At 41.4% G+C, this 23,503-nt stretch overlaps 2 protein-coding genes across 5 annotated transcripts in view; both read left to right on the top strand.

Moving 5' to 3' along the window:
* Positions 1 to 139: 139 nt before the first annotated feature.
* tbc1d19 (TBC1 domain family, member 19) lies at positions 140 to 16,770 on the top strand. The gene is made up of 21 exons (XM_067579152.1): positions 140 to 355; positions 517 to 589; positions 730 to 775; positions 3,147 to 3,222; positions 3,423 to 3,497; positions 3,898 to 3,961; positions 5,480 to 5,526; positions 5,607 to 5,717; positions 5,866 to 5,938; positions 6,760 to 6,798; positions 9,032 to 9,144; positions 10,574 to 10,648; positions 10,952 to 11,014; positions 12,815 to 12,899; positions 13,095 to 13,139; positions 13,261 to 13,293; positions 13,398 to 13,507; positions 13,603 to 13,694; positions 14,328 to 14,443; positions 14,696 to 14,766; positions 15,725 to 16,770. Exons 1-21 carry the CDS (start codon positions 188 to 190, stop codon positions 15,797 to 15,799), a joined length of 1,650 nt encoding a protein of 549 aa, XP_067435253.1. The 5' UTR covers positions 140 to 187; the 3' UTR covers positions 15,800 to 16,770.
* Positions 16,771 to 18,688: 1,918 nt separating this feature from the next.
* Positions 18,689 to 23,503, top strand: part of stim2b (stromal interaction molecule 2b) — a 45,267-nt gene continuing 40,452 nt past the window's right edge. For 2 of the 4 annotated variants that reach the window (XM_067579151.1, XM_067579150.1), the window contains exon 1: positions 18,689 to 20,706. In XM_067579151.1, coding sequence (XP_067435252.1) covers positions 20,574 to 20,706 — 133 coding nt within the window. In that variant the 5' untranslated portion in view covers positions 18,689 to 20,573. The remainder of the gene's footprint in view (positions 20,707 to 23,503) is intronic. The other 2 variants (XM_067579149.1, XM_067579148.1) reach the window with 1 other exon arrangement.

Raw genomic sequence — 23,503 nt, 5'->3', positions numbered from 1 at the left:
TCAGTAGATTTCAATAGATAAAAGAAAAAGATAAATAAAAGAAAGATAAATAAACTGACATTGCTTTAATACACCGTCGGAACAGATTTGAAGGTCGGAACCAAAGTAGCGGGTCGTTGTTTCCCCTGCAAACGCTCTGACTGTTGCTAAGTAACCTCTGCAGGGGGGGCGGCTGCCGCATCGCCGGATGCTGCTAACGTACAATAAATTAAACTGCGCCGTTTCAGACGCAAAACTTGAACGAGTTGCGACAAAGACGATGGACGAAGGCACCGAGTTATCTCTGACCATCGCTCAGATCGTCCAGCGGCTGAAAGGAAGCCATTTACACTCCCAGATAGAGAGACAAGCCAAAGTGAGTGAGTTAGCATGCGGCTAACGATGCGGAGCGAAGCAGGTTGCTGTCGTGAACAGTTGCATTGGTGCTTCTGTGTTTATTTTAGTGCAAGCACACGAGCCACAAAACTTAAAAAATGTGTCAAACTTTCCTGTTTTCTCTCCCAAATGTTTTTTTAGGAGTGTTTACATCAACCCGAGATAAAACTGGAATCTCTTAAAGAAGACGTGCGCAGTTTTCTCAAAACGTCAGGTGTGCGCATTAATATGATATTTTCATCATTACAAAAACATAAACTGCCACAGCTGACTCCTTGCAGTATTAAAACAATAATTATCCTATTATTGCTCTTTCTGTTTGGTGGTATTAACGCTTTTTTAAATGTTTTACAGGCTGGGAAAGAAAGCTACAGAATGCAGTATACAGAGAACTGCACGTGTAAGTGATTGAAGTAGTTTTTCTGGCAAATACACAAACATACCAGACAAACCTGTAGACTGACACAGGCAATTATTAAAAGTCAAGTCAGTTTTGATTCCTGTGTTTGATTCCTGTGGTTTACAGTCGAGCCTTGTCCCATTAGTGACTAAATATTACAAATGATGCATGAAAATTACTGGGTAGATAGTAAAAACATGTACGCAGGTGTGCAAATGCACTCAGGAATTTCCTCAGTGTGCCTCAGGAGACAATACGAGGGAAACTGCGTGCTTACTTCAGTTGTAAAACTTGAAAAGGTGCAGATTGGCTGTCACTGGAGTGACAGGGGATTAGTGTGTTAGATATACAATAAACTAAAAGTGAGCTGTCTTTCGCTGAAGATGGTTCTTTAGGATGGTCGTTGTCATGCTGCAGAATATATTTGTGAGCAGTCAGACGCCTTCCTGATGGTACCGCATCACGGATAAGAATCTAAACATCTAAAGTGCCTAAAACTTTTGCACAACGCTGTGTATGTTATTGTGGAATATTTCTAAATAATTACAACATTTAACTGCATAAATAATTTATGTACACATTTCACTTTAAAATGTACTTTTTACAGACACTTTAGTAGGGAAAATAAACACCAAATGTCCAACATCTGCTCCAAAACATTTGTTGCAATCTTGCTCAAGTTAATGAAAAGTACATCATCAGCACACCGCACAGCTCATGCATCCTTATGCAAGTGCAGGAATCATTTTGACTGAGCCTATTCTACAAAAGGTGTGTTAATTAATGTCTTAAACACCTTGAAGTACCTTAGAGTATCTTGCATGTATGTGCAGTAATAGAAAATGTAAATTTAAGAGGTTTTAACAAGGTAATCTGAACTTTGTCAAACACACATTATGAGTCAAAGCAGAATATTTTTTATACGTCTTCAAACATGTGTAGAGGGAGTCTTTAACTGTCCGCAGAGGTGACAGATATTAACAGGACCTTAGCCTTGTCTTTTCTCTCACCAACACTAGACACTATACTCTTTTGCTTCCTTTATTGCTTTCTGGTTTAAATGAACATTGAAAGTCACAGACTGCAGTATGAACCCACGCACATTTGTTTAGACTTGTAACAAGAGCTAAGAGAGGGATGGCTCAGAAGTTAATTGTGCGTTACTATGTTAACTGAACTGCATGCTATCAAAATACAGTATTTATTCTGATAGTTTCATTTGGTGTATTGTTGCCTAAAGCCTAAGTTATGTCCACTATTATCGGATGGGAGTGCTTGTGATCTGTGTTTATGTGCTGTAGCTGCCCCATTAGAGCTTTATCATGTGTCATGAAAAGTGTTTTAATCTTCATATAGTCTAAGTTGTTTACACAGTTTAGCTCAGCCACAGAGAGAGAGAGAGAGAGAGGAAGAATTAGAGTTTTAGGTATTCTACATAATTTGGATGCAAAGTTGTACTAAAACCTGTACTTCACATTGTTCTCTGAGACACACACACACACACACACACACACACACACACACACACACACACACACACACTTATATATACTGTGTGTGCAGTACAGTACAGATCTGGCTAAATCTGCCCCTGCAGCAACTCAGCTTCTACTTGACGTGTCTTGCTTGTGTTCTCTTTTTCACACACGCCCCTCTCAGTTTTATTTGGTTCGAATGCTTATATACATATTTTTTAATTACTTCTCCCTCCCTGCCCTGAAAAAGGCCTCGAAGAGATCGTTACATGGTGGTTTACATCAAACACTGATAATTACCCATAATAATTCAGATTTATGTGCCTCTATGAGTAAGAATCTTTATTAGAATCAAATGGCTGGGAAACATTTCGTTCTCTAGTAAACAGCTTTGAAAAGCGTCCCTCATCTGTACTTGTACTCTCTTACCTTTAAGGGTAACATACTGTTATTGCTCTCTTGAGGCTTTGCTTTTAATGGATGACATTTAACATCCACTAATACCTCCCTCTTTTTGCCATTAGTCAACCCTACGTGCTCTTATAGGTGTTTAGATGAGACTGAATGTTGTTTAACGCACTGAGACCTTGAGTCATTCAGTATTGCCCTGCATCTGGTGGAAACTCATTCTGACTCATTTGAACTCTGTGTGCAGGGCAGTAATGGTGACCGACTTCCTGTTTTTCAAGAAAGAAAAAAAAAAGTAACTTTATTTGCCTTTTGTTTGACTGCCTACTTTTTTTATGGTATATTTGTATGCTTCGAGGCTTCAATCCCTCAAAGCTGTCACTTACTAGATAAACACAATGGCGTTTTTATATATTTTACGTAATCAACCGCTCTTCTATTGTACTGTAACACCCTACCATCCCTGCTCATGTGTTCGTTTATTCCAGCCAGCTGCCCCCGAGCCATCCTGCGGCTCCTCCAGAGCATCTCAAAGAGCCTCTGGCCTACATGCGCAAGGCACAGGTCAGTCTCCTCTTATCTCCATCACTCCTCACTTGTTCTTCTTCAGCCTCTTTGACTCTTGTCTTATTTGTCTGCCCAATTCAGAGATGCGGCCCCCTTTTTCTTATTACTTAGATATTTGTTACACAGTGTCTGATGCTGAATGTGTGTGTGTGTGTGTGTGTGTGTGTGTGTGTGTGTGTGTGTGCTCTCCTATCCAGGCCAGCTGGGAGAAACGTGTCCTCAAAAGCTTGAACAGCATGAGTACAGAGTTGGGAGTGCCTCTGGCTCGCATGGTAAAATACTGTCAATCACAGCTAAGTGTTATTACAATAGCTTCTTCAGTTCTCTGGCAACGTCTTTTATAGTGCAGAAGCCTCAGTAATAGTGAGTTTTTCACATATGGTGGCAATCTTTTATCATTTTAACCCTGATCTGACTAAGCTATGAGCTCTGGCTAAGTTTGACATTAGCCAAAAGCTAGTAAAGAAAGCGTTAGCACCCGTTCTGTATCTTTAAACTTTTAATAAGCAGAAAGCGCGTGTTTGGAATCAGCGCATTCATTTTATTATTTGTTTGTGTGAGCAGATAGCTTGTATTTATGACCAGAGAAGCACGTGGCATTTTCAAGATTGGTTCTGTTTGGCATTTGTGGCGTTTGTTTGTTGAAACCCTATCTTTCCACCCACTCCGCAGAGGCCTGCAGTGGAGCAGAAGGAGCTCGCCAACAAATGGAACGAGATGGGCACAGATGAACCAGGTCTCAAGACATTACCCAGGGGTCTGGCCCTGAGCGGGTCTGCCTCTTTGAAAGATTAGTGTTGATGTGTCCGTACGCCGCCGCATCAGTCAGACAGCGGTGTACTTTAACTCATCTCTTAACCAGATCTACCACCTCATGTTTGCTTTTTCACTTGTATTCATCCGGGGGAAAGTTTTCTTAGGAACCGTGCCCGACTCTTCAACATCGGAAAAGTTGTATGATGTCGCTGTCTGTTTTTTCTGTCTTGACAGAGAGTTATTTGCTTATACCTGGCTTCCCAGGGTGAGATCTCTGCCCTTGGATGAGAATTCATGCTAGACATACTTGGACACAGAGACACCTTGAGCAGTGCTAATTATTAGCCACCAAGCTGCTAAAATGGAGCATTTGATAGTTATATGCCCAGCTCAAGTGTACGTTACAGGATAGGTTCACAATTTTTCAAGTATGTCTTAAAAAAATAGTCAGATACCTGCATGATCATTTAAACAGGTTTTGCTTGCTGTAATCAGTCCTCCTGTTCATACAGGCCTTTTAAAGATCCCCTCCTAATGCGTTTTTCGATGGAAGTGACACTAGTGTAAAAGTATGCTGGTGCATATGTGAAAGAAACTATAACAACCTTCTTTTGCTCCAGATGGAGCTGCATGAAGTCTTATTACTTGCTTCAAGTGACATCTGAAAACAAGTCTGACAATGAAAACAATCTGGTGTTGTGGAATTAGAAAGAAGTGAGGTCACCAGACTGGTGGTCGGTGGAGTCTTTTAAACATAAATTTTAAGGGGAATGTATTTCTGCATGCAAATGTGGTATTTATTAGCATCCAGTTTCAGAAGACACATCCCTCTCCTGCATTATGAAAACCTCAGCGGTGGCTCTCAATGAACCAACCGTTTGTAGTTCAAAGCAGTACATGTGCAAACTGCACGGTAACCTCGTGTCCTAACAATGCTATCACAGCCCAGTGGCATATAATAACATTTAGGACTGTGTGCCGTCCCCAGGCTATAAACACTTTGGACTGTGAATAAAGAAGCTGTCCAGACTCCTTGGACGGAGCTGTGATAACGAGCGGCATCCTCCCCCCTCCCACCCCCACCTCCTTCCGTCCAAATCTTAATGTGCCCTCGTTCCAGGGATGACACGGCACTTGAATTTACTGCCCTGCTACGTAAAGAGTAGATGGAAGTCCCACTTAAAGCTGGGTTAGCTGTCCGGTACTGTTCTTATGACTTTTGGAGAAGCTGCCAGATCTGGCTGCACAAATTGAAGTCAAGTGTCACAAATGTATTCAGAAGTATATTCAGGTTCAAGTCGAATGAAATAAACTTCACGGCTGGATACATTCGTGTAGTCTGGACTGTAAAGCTGTTAAACTTGTTCTGAAACTGCATATGTAAACATTGAGTGGTATGTGTACATAGATGTGTCATCTGGAGAACTGCCCTTTGTACAGAAAGTGATACTAACTACTAATGTATTATAGATACATTAATATCTTTGTATCTTTGCAGACTTAGCTCGCTTCAGGCCTGTCTATGCCCCTAAAGACTTCCTGGAGGTAAGCGGATTTCCTGCTGTTCAGATTGTTAAGTAATGTAGTGTTAAAGAAGAGGCCTATTTATTATATTTTCTATGCAGGTGTTAATCAGCTTGAGGAACCCCAACCATGACAGCAGCGAGGACGTCAGTGCCAGGAGCCATTGGGGCCTCATCCAGGTTCCCCTCAACGTCAGGGACATCCCACAGCTGGTAGGCACCCATGGATGTGATGTAGCTGCAAGTGTTTTGTCCATTAATGACCTTGCGGGTTCAACGCACATTGCGAAGGCTTCTATTCAGCTGTGCTAAGAAATGACCCTTTGATTTGAAGAGCTTTTTTTTTTGCTTCAACTTTCAGAGACAGGCCTACTCAGAGCTGAACCTCACCACCGGGCAGTTGGGGATTGACGACCACGCACACATCCATCCAGGTATTGACAAAAAAAATGCAAATGGCCTTCTTCACGCCCAGTCCTAGTTAATCATTCGTTGACATTGTGCACTTTCTATCTTATCAAATACATACTGATAATATACAGACATTTGGACAAGCTTGGTTAACGCCAGACGCTAAATATTTAGCTACATTTCAGTGTCAAACCTGAAGGGGATTTAAGAGTGATTTAAGGACAAGACTGGCAATATTTTTCTTCATGTCAACAAATTCTATGAAATAACCAAAACCAACAACGTGTTTCAGCCGTGGATTAATTCACATTTGGTACTCCAGTGAGTAATAACAGTAGCAGGGTGGTGTATGTGGGATGGACTCAGTAATAAACTGCAGATTAAACTAAGGAGCATGTCACCCAATGCAACACTGAGCCTCACTGATGTGTTTTTAATAGTTTTAGGACAACAGTTGAGGTTTATGGTCCAAGAGAAGTAAGCAACTGTATCAGTCTCTGACTACACAGACAGTACTTGTTAATGGGATCAGTACATAGTTTTCATTTCATCAGAAACATCCTGAAAACAAATAGTTTACCTAATGAACACCGGGGTTTAATGGTGTGTAAAACACTAGCCAGCGTCGCTCTGCCTGCACCACATGGCAGTCTGGGATTTCTCAAACAATATCTCTGTTAAGTCCAGGTATTGACAGTGTGACAGTCTGGTGTTTGGGCTTTAAATAGAATCCACCAGCTCTGTGTTTGTAATTCAAAGAGATAGCATCAGTTTGTAAAACTGCGCCACTGCCAGACGATAATTGATGCATCTGTTTTGTTCATTCTTTCTTACCGCTCTGCAGACTTGTTTGAAAGCGAGTATGTTCAGATGGGGAAAAAAGGTAAGACAGTAAAAGTGTTAAGTTAGTTGTTTTAATGTTTTTTAATGTTTTGGGTTTTTTTTATATTAAAATATCTTCCTGTTTCTTTTATTGTACTCCTTTAACAATGATATTCACCCACATAAACAAGTTTTCTTCCTTTAAATTAATATTTAGTGCAGGCAACTTAGTTAAAATTGTAGCCTCAAGTCTTTTTTGTGTACTTTGTTCTTAATTTTGACATGTTTTTAAAGATTCAATGTTATTTTTACATCAAAGAGTATTTTTTTCTGGAGATCAGTATCAAAAACATCTAATTTAATCCACTGTGACTCTGTGTTTTAAAAGAATCAAACCTGAAGTGGGGGTAAATACTAATTATAGACATAAAAGATTACAATATCCATATAACTGTATATAGAGTATATATGAATGGAAATAACACATCCAGTATATTCAGAAATATCAATTTGACTCACGCGCCGACCACCACATACACACAGAAAATCCCTAACGTCAGCTCTCTCAGGTGCAGTAATTGGCAAGAGGGACGCTTTAACTCATTGTTCCGTTATGAAACCAGTGTAAACACCGAGCTTACTATGGACACCAATCAGACATCAAATCGACAAGAGTCTTAAAAACACAGGCTGTATTTTATATACACAGCCACAAGGCCCCTCAGTCCACTATTTCACCAGTGGTTGGCTCCCGAGCCGCGAGTCATATTCCAGGCCAAGAGTTAAGTGCACTCAAATAGGAAATTTAAGAGGCAAGGAGTGTGTTCGTTTATGTTATGACTGGCCAGCACCTTAAGTCAAGAGCTGTGTGTTTTTGGCTACTGTCACAACATAGATTTAGGGTAGAATGGAGCTGTTAGTGGGAGTTTATTTGCAGCATCTGCCTGACGGTTTTGGAAAATTATGTAATAATTACCATTCTAGGAATGTCTGTGTTATGATTGTTGCGTTTATACATTTTCAGAGGGATAGAATGAAACTGTGTTGTTACGCCGCAGCTGGCTCACGCTTAATCCCTTTTTAGATTAATCAGTGACATCATTTCTAATTGACACATTCGTAGCGCTTTCCGTGATTTATCTTGACAAATATCTGACATCTCTTTTTTGGACGCATCTTCCGTCCAAATGGAAAATCATCTTTTCCGAGTTGTCATGGAGAAAACAAACCTCTTAATAGTTTTAGAGCCGGACTGCCTGCTTGTTGTCGTGCGGCCATTGATGACGTGCAGGTGTTCGTTTTCCCAGCTGACTTACTTGGCTCCGTATGACTCCGTTGTTTGTATATAGTATGGGATTCTGCCGGGAAATCAGGCTTCTTATTGATTCTTGTTATTCACACACGTCCTAGATAAGCAATTCAAATTTCAGGATCTTCTGTTCTTGCAGTGTTTTATGTGTGGTTCTCCATTAAGATATAAGGCAAAACTTGGTAGAGCTGCAATTTAGGATTCTTTCTTGACCAATTAACTGTTGATTATTTTTTCCTCATATTTGTTTAGTCTCTAAAATGTCTTTCTAACTTGTTTAGTCGGTCCAACACTGCAAAACCCCAATATATTTAATTTAAATACTATAAAATAGCAGCAAAAGCATCAAATCTTCACGTTTGAGAAAACTGAAACCAGTCAATGTTTGGTATTTTTGCTTGATAAATGACTTAAACATATACTTTTGCAACATTTTGGGAAAAAACGCTTTTTCACTTTCTTGCTGAGAGTTTAAAAGATTAATGACACTCTCATATCTGTCTTCAAACAATAGCTACGTACAGTATGAGACCTCAGCTGTCTGATATCTAAAGTGGATATCTTCCACAGTTCGTCTTTTTTTGGTATAAAATTCTCTCTCTTTGTCTCAACGGACAGCGTTTTCCTGTTCAGCTGCATTGGAAGGATCGTAGCAAAAAGAGGGAAACTGGCACCAAATAGACAGAAACTTTGAAATATATCAGCTTGATTTGATTAATTTTGACAGCTTAAGCCTCATATTAGCTTCAAATAAACTTTGAAATAGATTTTTGCACGGAAGGAGAGCTGTGGATTTTGTCCCCCATCAGTTACACCGAAAAAACATTATGAAGGGATCTCTTGAACAGGAGGAATGATTACAGCTAGAAAAACAGACAACTGTGAACCTATCCTTTCAATATAAAGCTCCATCCAGGAAAATTGACTATCTGTCAATGTCTCTCTTTCTCTCCTGTGTCTTACTCTTTGTCTGTTTCTCGTCTAGTGGTTGTGGAGCAGGACAGCGCGGCAGCGCAGCAGTACAGCAGGCAGGGCTGTCCCACAGGCCTGCGAGCTGACCTTTGGGCCCTCATCCTTAACTCCACTAACCAGCCACAGGTATTAAATGCAAATACACAGACACAATCATGTCTGAGTTGCAACCCAGTGGCGGCCGTCAGCTGTCAGTGTTTGTTATAAAGTAGCCGTGCACACACAGCTGCACTGATTCCCAAACTGCATGTTTTCTACAAGCTGAAGTTTTCATTCTGCAGCTGTTTTTCACATTCAATGGTGTTTCAGCGAAGGATCCTAACTGTACTGTTTATTTTGTATCTCGGCATTTACATATGGCCAACATATGCATCACCAGCTGATCTACAAGTTCAGCATGATCTGTATATTAGCTCTGGTGGTGTTTACTTAAGCTCACTGCTGCTTGTCCCGGGTGGTCAAATGCTAAGATAATCAAATGCTTGCGATTTAGCACAGTTAGGCCAAACAGAGAGGCTGGCTGCCTGTGTGGCAAAGCACAGTATAAACGGCGCTGGAGTCCAGAGTCTCCCGCTGAGGCCAAGTCGATAAAACAATGCATGTGATGGGAAGATTGATTTCTGAGGGAGAGTTACACGGTTCTGACTTGAGGTCTGGAGAGTGTTCGCAGGGCTCCAGACTGCATGAGGGCAAACACATTAAACAGAGCCGGCTAGTGACAGGATGTGAATACTTCTCACTGTTTTTCTGGGTAATGAATGAAAAATCGCCTAAGTTGCATCTTGTTGATAGACGTCCTTTGCCTGTTCATCCAAAACAAGTGAAGAGGAAATCTGGAACATATTTATTCCTCTTTTGGTTAAATAAGTAAAATAACTTGAATGAGTTCATCAAGTTCATACATGAGTTTTGGGTCATTTTTCTGCCATTTTGCCTCATTTTCAGATCAATTTTATTCTGTAAAAACACAGCATTAGTGAACTGTTGCGACCCTCGTTTCCAAGATATATAATCAACTTCAAGTGTAAAGCAGAACTCTCCCACTGACGCTGTCCATATTACCGCAACGGTCTCAACGTTGTACCTCAGCTGTCACAAAAGACCATCTCTGTTTCTGTTCTCATCAACATCCGCAGCACCGGTCATCGCCAGGGTGCTCCGCAGCTGTCCCAGAGGACATTTTTATCACTGCGTTGCCTCTTCTCTCGTTCACTCGTGATAACCTGTCTCAAACCGGAGACACGTTTGAGTTTAGCCACATTGTCGGAAACACGCTACCCATCCATTAACTTTGGTTTAATCCTGCTGTCGACAGCGTCAGAAAGAATACATAAAGTTGATTTAACAGTATCCGTAATGTGGGTGATGGATTTTTAAATAATAAAGGAGGTGAAACATTCCCTCTTAGTTACGATAATTATTAGAAAATTAGTAGGTTTTGTCCAGAAAATTGCATTCTACAATTAACACTTAAGTTCGTAAACAGCAATTTTAATTTGTGAAGAGTTTCGTTGTTGCACGCATACTAAAACATGTTGGATCTTTGCCGTTTCAGGACGTGATGCATTATGAACAGCTAAAGGCTGGAGTCATCCAACATGAGCTGCTGGTGGACAACCTCATCTATAAGGCATGTTTATCAATGTTTGTTATGTTTTAATACTGAAAGCTTTTGTTTCCTGGTGGAATTTTGGAGTCTCGTCTACAGAACGTTTTTCTTGCTAACGTAAACTTTGATACAAGGTTATTTCCTGGAAGAAATTTTCTTTGTATTTTCCGATTAGCTTCGAACCATCACTCTATGTACACCTTTGGTAAACAAAAGCTTTTCTTACATAATGTGAATGAACTGACATTTGCAAGCCGCAGCGGTTTAACGTGCATTTTTCTTCATTATGAGATCAAATTTAATTCCAAATGCCTCGCCCGACAGGATGTGAAGCTCACCGCCAGTAATGACGACTACTACTTTGTCTTTGAAGATTTCCTCTATCAGGTGAGCTCTGTTTTCTCTCAGCTCAGCTCTCCATCTGTCATGGCTTAACCATAACGATGTGACCTCAACCGAGCGAAGATCATTTGAAGATTTTTATTTAAGTTAATTATGTTTTTTTTAAGGGTAATAGCTTTTTTTTCTGTTTAAGAAATCATTTTAGCATTTTAACATAATAAGGAAGCCCTTTGTATCTGTTAACGTGATATTTCCTACTTACATTAGCAAAGGGGAAGCTGTGCAAACCACATGGACTCCCACAATGCCTAAAAACCAACCACATTTATTCTACTAGACAGCAATAAAGGTTTCTTCTTTTCACTCAGTTTCCGTGAGACAGCATTCCTCTTTATCTATAAGGATCCGTCTTCCAGTACGACCTGTTATTATTAGCTTCTCTGCTAATCCTTACTCTGTTTGCCTTATGTGCCCAGCTGATAAACAAGTACATACACTCAGCAACCGGTTTATTTGACGGCTGTTAATGTGTCATGCTCCTTGGGGGCTAACCATTGAGCACATGCGTGTAGCAAGAACAAAGCTCCAGTATCACTGTCAATATTGGCTGATGGTAAACTCACTAGGTAGTGAAAGAATCCACTTATCGCGGGATGGAACCTGGATTCATAGAGGTGTTGTCATGAACTTGAGAAGTTATCCAAGTGGAAATTATAGAAAGTCCTTAAGTACACTCCAAGAACACTTCAGAAGTTTCATTTGTCAGTAATGTTTGAAGAGAAGTCTGATTCCCATTTAGGTAGCCACCAAAAACCAAGTAAAATGCTTTTCTGCTCTTTCTACGTCAAGGGAAAGCCTGTTTACATCCACTTCTGGTGGTTTTAAGAGATCATAAGAGAACAAAATGTATTTAGCTCTGTCCAAAGATAATTCCTCAAATTATACAATCTATCACAAACATAAAAACACTTTAAGTTGGACAGCAGAAGCTGATTTTAAGTTTTTAAGGTCAGACAAGAGGCACTCTAGAGACATCCTTGCCATCCTTTTTTGGTATTTTCCTGTCAATGAGGCTGTATAAATTGCTGCCGGTCTCATTTTGATGATTCCCCCCCCCCAGTGTAATTCATCTAAAGTGGCCGGTGGAAATGAAATTGGTTCTCAAAAAGAGCCAGAAATGGGATTGTAATGGAATGAGCTCCCACTTATACGGTCATTTTGCGAAACAAGCAGCCACTCGAGGCTTTGTTATTATCTGCTTCAATACTTCCCCAAAGGCTGGCTCCAGGTGTGCCGTTATGATTGAATTCTTACCCAAGAGGGAGCAAGGCCACTCAAGGCCATCACCAGCTGCCGAACAAATAAAAGCGTATTAGCTACTGTCATCCCTGTCCACTGTCGCCAGGCAAGGATAATATTACATATCGTGCGTGTAATCCATACAGCAAAGGTTCCTGTCTGCTTCTTCCTCTTCTGTTAGTGAGAGAGAGGCCTTGTTTCTGCTTCGTTAGGTCACTAGTTACTTAAAGCACTGGAAGATCTGTAAACTTTTGAAGGTGCAATGATTAGTCGATGAATGGATTAGTTGATTGACGCCAACTTTTTTGATAATTAATAAATAGTTTGGAATTGTTTCTTTAAGAAAAAATACAAAAATCTCAGGTTCCAGCATCTTAAATGTGAGTTTCTTTAGTCTTCTATGACAGTAAACTGAGTATGTTTGGGTTGCAGCCCTGTAAACTTTGAATCCAATATCAGTTACTCTTTATTTTAGTTGATCCAGATAAATGTGTGTGTGTGTGTGTGTGTGAGAGCATGTTTAATACCAAACCTGCGTGTTTCTAGGTGTTGCTGTGTTTCTCCCGGGACACCGCCGTCCTGGAGCACTTCAAATACAACAGTGCCACTCCTCCTAAATCCTACATCCAGGGTGAGATGATGAACCCTACACCAAGGACACACACACACACACACACACACTTCAGCCCACATCACATCAGAGCAGTGCCACTCCACTCCAATGACCTTAATATGTCAAACACCTGCGCATATACGTGCGATTAGTAACTCCAGACATGGTGCTCTAGATCTTGGTCATCTCGGTGTCTTTATGTCTGTCTCACAGGGAAAGTGGGAGATGACGAGTGCGCTGTTGTTTATCCTCCCAACGGTGAGCTTCATGTTGACTTTCACATCATATTATTTTCTGTGTTCTGATACCGACGGGAAAAATGTAACCACCGGGCTGCTTGCAATATATTTAACTCTATTTAACTCTCATTTGAAAACAGGTGTAATCCCTTTTCATGGATTTTCGATGTATGGTGAGTATGTTTTGAACCTCTTGCAACGTTCAATGCTGGAAGAACACTGTATGAGCAGGATATAACGCGGTGCATTTGTGGTCATGTGTGTGTTTGTCCCACAGTGGCACCTTTGTGTTTCTTGTACAACGAGCCGTCCAAGCTGTACAGCGTATTCAGGGAAATGTACAGTCGCTACTTCTTCAGACTGCACTCCATCTCCTCCTCTCATTCGGTAAGCTTTCGTGCGTGATTGCTAAATGTCAAGGTCAAAATGTCGTGTTCGTACTCGTACCTTAATGCATGTAATTATCATGTGCGCTCCCGCAGGGTATAGTGTCTTTGTGCCTGCAGTTTGAGCGGTTACTCCAGGCCTACCTGCCTCAGCTCTTCTATCACCTTCGACAGATCGGGGCGCAGCCGTAAGTAGTCTGCACACCGCCACGTCACTAGCAAATGAGGAGCTTAAAAGAGTAATTCAGCCGCCCTAATAAAGTCTTTATGCTCAAAACTTAAGTCCCAAACACTCAACTGAAATGAAGTCCTCCATACATATTAGGAAATGTTCTGTGACATTTCATTGCCATGGAAACTTGTCATGTTGAATGCTGCGTTGTTCTTGCATGTGAGAATTAAAGCAGTGCCACTACTGACCATAAAATACGCTTTTTCTTAATTTAAATTCTTCAATTACCTAAATGCATTTCTTTGCTTAGCTGTTGTTTATTTGGTTTAGGATTCACAAACATACTCCCACTGTTCAAATCAGCAGTCTTGGTGCAGTCCTACAGTTATTAGCTACTGCCATCTTGTGGTAGCTCAATGAAATCACAATTTTCAAAATATAAAACTAGACGTATTCAGTGCTGTATGACACAGGATGCAGTAGTTTCACTGACAGTTACATGATGATAAGACACCAATTTATAAACAGTTAAAAAAGATGTTCAGGTCAGGTAATAGAGATTAAATGTTATTCACTGAAATCTAAAGCTTTCTGGACGCCGTCTTTAGTGTGCAGACTATGTAACCAAAAGTGATGGTTTTGTCCTCAGGTTGCGTATAGCCTTTAAGTGGATGGTTCGCGCCTTCTCTGGCTATCTTTCCACTGACCAGCTGCTTCTCCTCTGGGATCGGATCCTGGGATACGACTCACTGGAGATAGTTGCAGGTATGTTGCGTTCAAACTCCGCAGTAACAACCTTGACATTTGCCATGAGATTATTATAATCTTATTTGCTTCTCTCCTCTCCTCTCTCTATTATATGATCCTCTTTCCCATCCTTTCTTCTATTATCCTTCTTTATCTCAACCTCCCTCTGCTGTTTATATCATATCCTTTTCTTTCTCCATTCGTCATCCTTCCCCCCCCTCTATCCTTCCCTATCCACTGCCCTCCAACACAAACACACCGCTCCTCCAGTCCTTGCAGCTGCCGTGTTTGCCTTCCGCGCTGAGAACCTTATGGAAGTGACATCACTGGCCTCAGCTGAGGTATGTTCATTTCACACTGGACTTGTATGTGTGTGCGTGTGAAACTCCGATTTCCAGTCCCCCACAGCCTGGAAGGCTGTAAATAGCTGTTGATGACCATCGAGCACCAGTAACCCAGTCTTCTGCTTACATGTCTGAAAAAAAATGGCCGGCTGGACTTTCTCACCCTCTTACCCCACCCTGTGTACCACCAACGCCTCCAAACACTCCATATCCCGATGCCACTTTGTTGTAACTTTTGAATTTTGACATGCAAATTTAGCAAAAGCACAATTGAAAGCTTGATACGTGCATCCTGCGTTAGCTTCTGCACTGTCACTCATGTTACGTTATTATTACAGTAACCTGTAATGTAATTCTTGCGCATGCCTGCACTGTATACCGCACCGGCTCCCATACTTTGGTCCCGCTATCATATGACTGAAACCATGAGTAAACCATGCTATGACCCTTCTCTTCCCCTTCCCTTGAGTGTGAGGGGGGTTTAACCTACACTGTGACTCATGGGGCGACAGGCTGGTCTGCTGCTCTAAGATGCTGGCCGGCACTATTTGCTTGCTCATTTACCACCTGCCCCGGCAGAGAGAAGATATCATAACATAGGTCTACTGCTCCTCATCTTATATTTAGAACTTCAGGCCCAGTGTTGAAATATTAGACCTGCTCTCTAAACATGATAGGGTCCCTAAATTTAATCTCCCACCAAACCCAAAAGGACAGGGTGGGGAGCGGCGTACTCTTAAGCATGGATTGTCGCTTCCCAAGGATTCTGCATCATCATTATGTGTGTCGCGCTGTGTGGTGCTTTTTTAAATCCTGAAATATGTCTTTGGAAGGTGGGGGGAGGAGGGTGTGCTTTACAGCCCTTCTCATGGGCTTGGTGGGGAAGGGTTCGGTCGGAAGGGGTGTGAAAGTTAAACAAGTTTCTTATTTGTTTTGTTTGACAACCGCACTGCAGGCTGTCCTCGCCGACCTTTCAACCTTGAAGGTCATGCCGCTCATCCAGATCTTTCTATTTGCCACCGCCATCTGAGGAGCACGGAGACCACAGTACGTATGCGTCGGGATACGTACTGCACACGCCACTTGGAGGATATAAAGAGACACTACAATAATGCCACTCTGTCATGCCATAACCACACCAACACCACTGGTCATCCATCAAGAAACGTCAGCCTAATGTGTCAAGGAATAATGAAGGAGAACCTACACAGGCACCTCATCTTGCACTGGTTCAAGCAAAACGCCAATTTCCTCTTTTAGAATGTACGCACCATAAATAGTGAATCCCCTGTATCATATTAGTAGATATTAAACAGTTCATAAGTATAGCCTACAGGCCGGTAAGGTTAAGCTGACCTCCTTAAGCCATATGCTCTGCAGGAAAGATGATATGCACCGCAGTGCTCGGATCAGCTGAGAAGCTCATTAGGAGATGAGTTGCATGAAGCAGTAATTGTACTGCGATAGGAGCGTGCGAAGAGAACAACAGTAATGTCTCCAAGCTTGGCTAATGAAGTGCTAATTAGCTCTTGCAATTTATTCGGCTCTGTAGCTCCTGCTTGTTATAACACTATTAGATAATGCTGCTGCTGATGAATGAGGAGATTGGAAGCGCTAGCCTGTGCCAGCATGTCGCGAGAAATAATCAAAAGCCACAAACTGAATTAAACTGTAACTTATACGATTAGAAGCTGCTGTGTCTACACATAATTTATTGTATTTATGAAGAAATTGCATATAACTGCACATTTTAAAGGAAGCTTAGCACCTTCAGTGCCAGTGTTTTATTTCATTTTTAAATTATGCATTTAATTTCTGAATGTATTGACCTATTTTGTACAGAAATGCAGTCTGTTACCTTTGATTTAAATGCAATCAAGTTTATTTATTTATTTCAATGTCAAACAGTATTCTTTGCCAGTCAACGCCAACATCTCGCAGTGTTTTTTTGCAACCTCAAATAAGACATTTTTTTAAATGAAATAAAGTTCTGTTGAATCACCTCCTCCAGGTTATTGTATAAAACCTCAAAATACCTTGAAATGTCAATATAGCTGTCTGATCTTTCCTGTTTCTCCAGTTGAATATTTCTCAGGGCGTACAGTAGCTTACCATAGGCATTTATAGAGAGGACAGAATGGGTAAGTGACAGGTAACAGCATTGAGGGACTTGACCGTCTGCCTCCCCCCTACAGCCCTCCTCCTACATGTAGCATCTGCTCTATTCCTCCCTCGTTGTTGGCTGCCTTCCTCCCTTCTGCCCCCTCTGCGGGCTTGTATCGAATTATGCTGTTCTTCTCTTTCTTCTCTCTCCCTCTCTCTCTCCCTCTCTCGGTTCCTGCTACATCTGCCACCTGTTTACTAGAACTCCCACGGCCGACTCTTTTATCAGTCATGCACCTCCTTTTGGCCCCCAGAAGTCTGTTTCTCCTGAGACAACCGTGACCCTGCTGCGTGGTTTCGCTCATACGGCGGTCCCTCCTGGTGGCTGATGCGTTGCATTGCAGGGCGACGTGCTTTCTGTCCATCAACACTCTGAAGCTGGCTGTCGCTGAAAGTTGTATCAGGCTGCCATCTAATCCGGTGCCGCGCTCACACCGAGCTTATAAGTATTTGGATAGCAGCAGCAAGTTGTTTGATTTGGCTCTGTGCTCTCATTACTAAAGATATAAAATGACACGACTATGAGGTTAGGTTTTCAAACATATCAATTTAAACAGTACAAAGACACACTGTAATGCCTGCTCTTAGTCCACGGTGTGTTTAGATATGTTGCAATTTAAAAAGAACAAAATAAGATCTAATTTTCCTATGTTGCCTTTAAATGCATATGAAACATGTTTAATAGGGTTATAACAAAAAACTCTTGAAGATTGACCACCAGTATGTAAAAATGGTTGACCTCTATTTAAGGTTCATTTGTGTTCAGAAGCAACATCAACCACCAATCATGGTAGAGAAGTAGGTAAAGGTATAAAGAGTATAACATGAAAGTTGAACAAGCACAAGATGGAGTAGCATTTAGGAGAGAGATACAGAATGCCTTGCATACATGAATGTGATTAAACTATAATTCAATGTGAGGTTTGGACAGACATAGTGTCTGTTTTAGGCTTTAATCTCTACATCAGGCTGTGTCTGACATTATGGCTGCATGAAGCATCTTAATGTTCACTGAAAATGGCACTTTAGGTTTCCCCTGAAGATTTATACCGATTCTTATCCAACAGCAAATACTCTCTGGAGTTTTTATTCCTCATAGTGCCATCTGTTTGTTGGGGCCTTTACATGAAAGGTTCTTGCACCAGGAAGCAAACAGCCAAATATTGAAATGAACCAATAACACATTTGCATGGGATGACAGTCAGAGGCACCCATACGGGAAACCCTGGTTTCAAAAGAAGCTGTGGATGAATGTAGAAGGTTTTTTTGTTGACAAAAAAAAAATAGCTTCCCGGAATTCCAGATTTAAAAAAAATTTTTTTTGGTGATACTACTGGGAAGTTTACATCTGTCTACACCTCATTCAAACCTATCTTAAACCTCCACTCAAAAATGTGTTCTTGTTCTTTCATTTGGATGTTTGGTTTTCACATTCACCTACTGAAGGAAGAAGGTGATGACATCATGACTAGTTTGGAGCCAATCAAGGTCCGGTACACAATTTACATCATACAAATATAATGTGGAAACTTAAAACCTCCAGTGCGCATACACTGAGAACAGACTTTACAGTGAAGTATTGTGTCCAGCAGTTAAAACTTTGAAATTCTGGATTTTTTATGAGGTAGAAGGAGAAGATGCAATTTTAAGGACTTTTAACATGGTAACTGAACATTTTTTGTGGACAAACACGTTAGACACAATTTATTATTCCAAGAAGAGGATTTTTATTAGTCCGAAAACATGTCTGGAGGGGATTAAAATGTAAAATAAATTGGATGGATGTGTTTTTTACACACAGAAATTAAGGTAATGTTGTTTATGTCACACTTCATCAGTGTATTTCTTAGTGCTGTGAAAAATAATATCATTACTCATATTTCTATTATTAGTGTTAGTAATATAGGGGGCGCAGAATCTCTTGGTATGTACCGACATTGCTCTAAAATAAATAGAAAATGGCTTCAGAGTAAATAACAAGGTTTAACATGCATAAAATCCCGGAATTATCCTTTAATATCACATTATTTCCCGCGCTGAGCGTCTTCAAAACGATGCAACAACTGCTGTGTGAAGCAGCCAATCAGACTCTGCCATGTTGGGACACTCCAGCCAATGAGAGCGCTCAACCGGGAGGCAAACTTGGATGGCCCGGAGCCGGGAAGTGGAGAACAATGAAGCGGGTAATCGTTATCCGCGTCAGCATGACCGGAAAAAAGAGCGTTTCTGAGGAGGATTTATCTGCTCAAGAATCCCCTCAAGCTCCAGCTCGGCCAAAAAAAAACAACAACAACCAAAAAAAAAAAAAAAAACACACCCGGCGCCAGCGAGGTGTGTGTCTGATAACCACCGCATGAAAGCCGGTGGGGTAGCAGGGAAGGGATGCGCTGAATGCTTTCCCCCCCTTTAAAAACAAAACCTCTCCCGGTGTCACCGCTTATAAAGTATCCCGTCCTACACGCGGCAGTAGTCGGGGCCAAATGTAAAGCCCCCCCCCCCCCCTCTCTCTCTCTCTCTCTCTCTCTTTCTCTTTCTCTCTCTCTCTCTCTCTCTCCTCTCCTCTCCTCCTCCTGATGTCAAACCATTTTGCATACTGACTTCCGCCCCGGTCGGCTCTCCTTCCCTAGTCTGCATCAGCCGGCGAGCAGCTGATATGACAGGAGGATACAGTAACACACCGAGCCACGAAAAAAAAAAAAGCTGACTTTTAAAAACTTCATTTAGAAAGTAGGCGGATATCGGCTGATATAGGTCGGAGACGGATTAGAGCAAACGGAGGAAGACACGAATGTGTGTGTGTGTGTTTTTTTTGATGCAATGGGATTTGCTACTTTCGTATGAAGAGGCGGACCTATGAGACACTGCGAGTTCAATATGCTGAAGCTGTCCCCGGTGTTTGTATACTGTACGTGGAAGTACAGAGACTATTATCTTCCTTCTCACAGGCCTACATAAGGATTTAATACAGCACTTGATATTATTTGTGGCTCACGGATATCCACGGGTAGAAAGCTCCTACCATTTTTTTTTGTTTGTTTGTTTTGTTTTTGGACAGGGGATTCCTCCAGGCTGCATGTGGTCTTCTCCTTATCCAGCTAGACATTTCTTTAATTGTATTCAATTAGACATCAAAGGCATGGGGTGCTCGCAGCAGTCACCCCTCTGAAACAGCCACCAAAAACCCATTAGAGGCTATTAGTTTTATTTTTATGAGTGTGGTGGTGGTGGGGGGGTCTTCTCTCAAAGTAGTTTGACTTGCCGATGACCCACGATGAACTATTCTTTTGCAGGTATTTCTCCTGTAAGGTTTTGTGACAGCAGTGACTGCTTGTGTTTCAGCTGTTAGCCGGTGGGTTTCCTCAAAATAGTCGACTGCGGGATTTTTTTTTTTTTTTTTTTTTTTTTTTTTTAAGTTGGTGCATTTTCCAGGTGTCCCTTTTTTTTCTCGTGACACGTCATATTTCTGCTCCAATTTTTATATTTTTTTGGCTCGCTATTGTTGTATTATCCAGTCCGAACCTGATATATTAGTATCATTTTTTTTCTCTCTCTCCTTGGGATTGCTTTAAAAATCTACCCATCACCCCACTCTCCCCGGTCCCACGGATACGAATTTACCAGATTTTCGCCTCATTTCCACCATGAGTTACATCCACAAGGCAGTGAATGCATTGCTACGTGGACTCGTCATCTATGCGGTACTGGGCTTGGAGTGCACTTACTCGAATGATCTACCCAGCCACTCGTCTGATGCTGCAAATGTAGCTATCACAGGTAAGCACAGTTCATGTCGGATACAAGTGTCTCCAATTTATTTACGCATGTACAGTATTATCAACCCCCCCCCCTTCCTCCCCCTCCTCCTCCACCACCACCTCCTCCTCCTCTTCCTCCTTCTTGTTCCCCCGTGGCTTTCTCAGGGAAAACCGGGGAAAGCCCTGCGCAGGGGCTTAAAGGAAAGTGATGCATTTTTTGTCCACAGTCACCTTATATTCCTGCCTCCCCCCCCCTCTACCTCTCTCTGTACATTGCTGAGGAATGCATGACATGACAGGAATGCAGGATGCATCCTCTCTGAGGGCATGAGTATTTACTGTAATGGCACTGTTCATGTGTCACCAAGGATGATGTTGTTTTGAGAGGGGGGGGGGGGGGGGGGGGGTAAACCTTACAGTATGCCTGGCACAAATCTTTCCATCAGAACATACATGCATCAATTCATTATGCACACATATGCAATGTAAGTAGCATCTAAAATATGTAGGTTACAAGATGATAGGTCCCTTGTGATGGAAGAGGGTTACATAAATGCTATTCTGTTTACAGTGGAAGGTGTTTTTAGTCATGCTGATCATTGAGGATTTCCATCTGTTTGCATCTGTTTTTTTAACCAGGCAATATTGATTTGGCTGTTAAGGCTTTTGTACATGGCAGGTGCCTTAATTGACAAAGTTAAAGGCCCACGCATGCAGAGAAATTGCTATTTCTTTTCTTTGTTTGATCCTTTTAACAGGGACAATACAGACAGACATTGTTACATAAGAAGAAGTAATGCAACAGATGTGTTCAATATATCTTGCAGCCCTCGCCTAGGCTTTTAAACCAACAAATAAACAAAGCAGCTTCAGGGTAAAAACGTCAAAACTGGTATGTGTTCATATTGTACATAATGGTGTATGTATCGACATACTAAGTACGTGCTTGTGTGACCAGTAGATCCATTCAAAGCCCATTCAAGCCTTCTTTCGATTCTGTCTTGAAAGGTTTAAATTCTTTTCATAAAAAATGAAAATACAGCTTTAACCCAGCTGACTGAATCTACTGGTATCTGATATATCTGAATAACTTCGTGTTGTTATGATCGTAAGCTAAGGTTTCAGTGTCTTAGTGGAGGATAGTGTTTGTTTTTAGAAGTAGATTACTTCCTTTAACTCTTCCTTTGGTTCTGCTTTTTGATAGTCACTCAGAAAGTCCCTCAGTCCTGTAACACAGTCTTGTTTAATAGCAAGTGACCATAGAGTAACAGAAGGTCAAACAATACTCAAGGCATCTGCAATAACTTGAGAGGACAGTCATGATAATCTATGTTGACAACCATGAATAGTTTTGTTTATGGCTGTGCATTAAATCTGTTCCTGCTTTTTATGTACTGGACAGTTAGTTATAAGTCTGCTCTGTCAAACAGCCCTTTAAACACAAACCAAGATTTAAACTGAATTCACTAAAGGTGACTGTAATCAATCTTTTTATATCAACAATGGATCACATGAGTACTTGTATTTAATATTTATATTTTAAATTAATCATTTGGACACAAATACGACTCCAAATAATACTAATGATAATAATAATGAATGCTAATGTTGCTCTGTTTCTGTTGGATGTGTGAATAGGCAACTGTATGCTAAAATCCACCAGATGTGGCTGAACCCTCCAAAATTTCTAGTTTCAGGAATTTTCTTGTCAAACCGCCGTTTTTTGAGGGGGGGGGGGTTAACAAAGGAGAGATGACAGGAAACAACGGGAGAGAGAGAGATGGGGAATGACATGCGACAAGGGCCCGCTGCCTGTATGCTGCGTCTTAACCAGTGACACATTTACCTGAAGCAGATATCCTCCACTTTCTCACATCCCATCACAGGCAGATTATCAGATAGCTCAAACAAGGTGTCACTGATGTAAATATTGGCGTTCGTCTTAAGTACGGTTTCAAGTGAAATCCCATGAAGGTACATTTAAATTTTTCATTTCAAGTGTTTATATTTTCACTCTTTTGCACTCTTGGCTGTTTGCACAAATACTAAATGAGCTCTTTGTTTTACAGCCACAAGGCACTGCAACTGAAGAAACCCCCCCCCCCCCCCCCACACACACACACACACACACCACACACCACACACCACTCACAAACACACACACACAGAGCTTTGAAAATGGAGGCCTATAGACTCATCTATATATTTATGTTCATCCAACACATCCACCTCTGTCCGTCTGTTAAGGCTGCTGGAGAAAGTAATAAACCTAGACAGCTGTTAAGCATTCATGACTGTCTGTTTACAAGTGTTAAGCAGCTCCTGAAAATAAACCGGGGATACACAGTTTATTGATTAATAAGGCAGAAGCACACTTGGCCTTTTCCACAACAGCAGCTCGGCAGTGTAAAACGGGCCAAGGGACAATGTCAGCCCTCTCTCACCGCAAACAATGAAGTGCAGTGGATGCAGAGATAGTGGTGACTTAATACAGTGTCAGTAAACATGACCGCAGCGTTACCCATTTCCCAGCCGGCTCCCTGGAAAGGTCAGCTGCCTTTTTTTTGCTGGTCTTGGCGTCAGGAGAGAAAAACACAAGACTCTTGTGTGTGTGTTCATGTAGGTCCTGTATACACAGTGTTTTCTCAGATAAAGAGCTGTTGAAGTGAATCTTGGAGTTGCTTGATTGTGCCTTAATCTTGGTTTTAACTTTCAGAATCTTTAAGAATATGATTCGTTGCACCTATGACTAGCAACACATCCTTTATAGGATGTTTGCACTTTAAGAAATGAGGTTACTCTGCTGAGTGATGCTT

The sequence above is a fragment of the Thunnus thynnus genome, chromosome 22 (assembly GCF_963924715.1).
Source record: "Thunnus thynnus chromosome 22, fThuThy2.1, whole genome shotgun sequence".
Classification (NCBI taxonomy): Eukaryota; Metazoa; Chordata; class Actinopteri; order Scombriformes; family Scombridae; genus Thunnus; species Thunnus thynnus.
The sequence above is the reverse complement of the archived record's forward strand: the minus strand, read 5'-3'. Positions and strand labels throughout refer to the sequence as shown.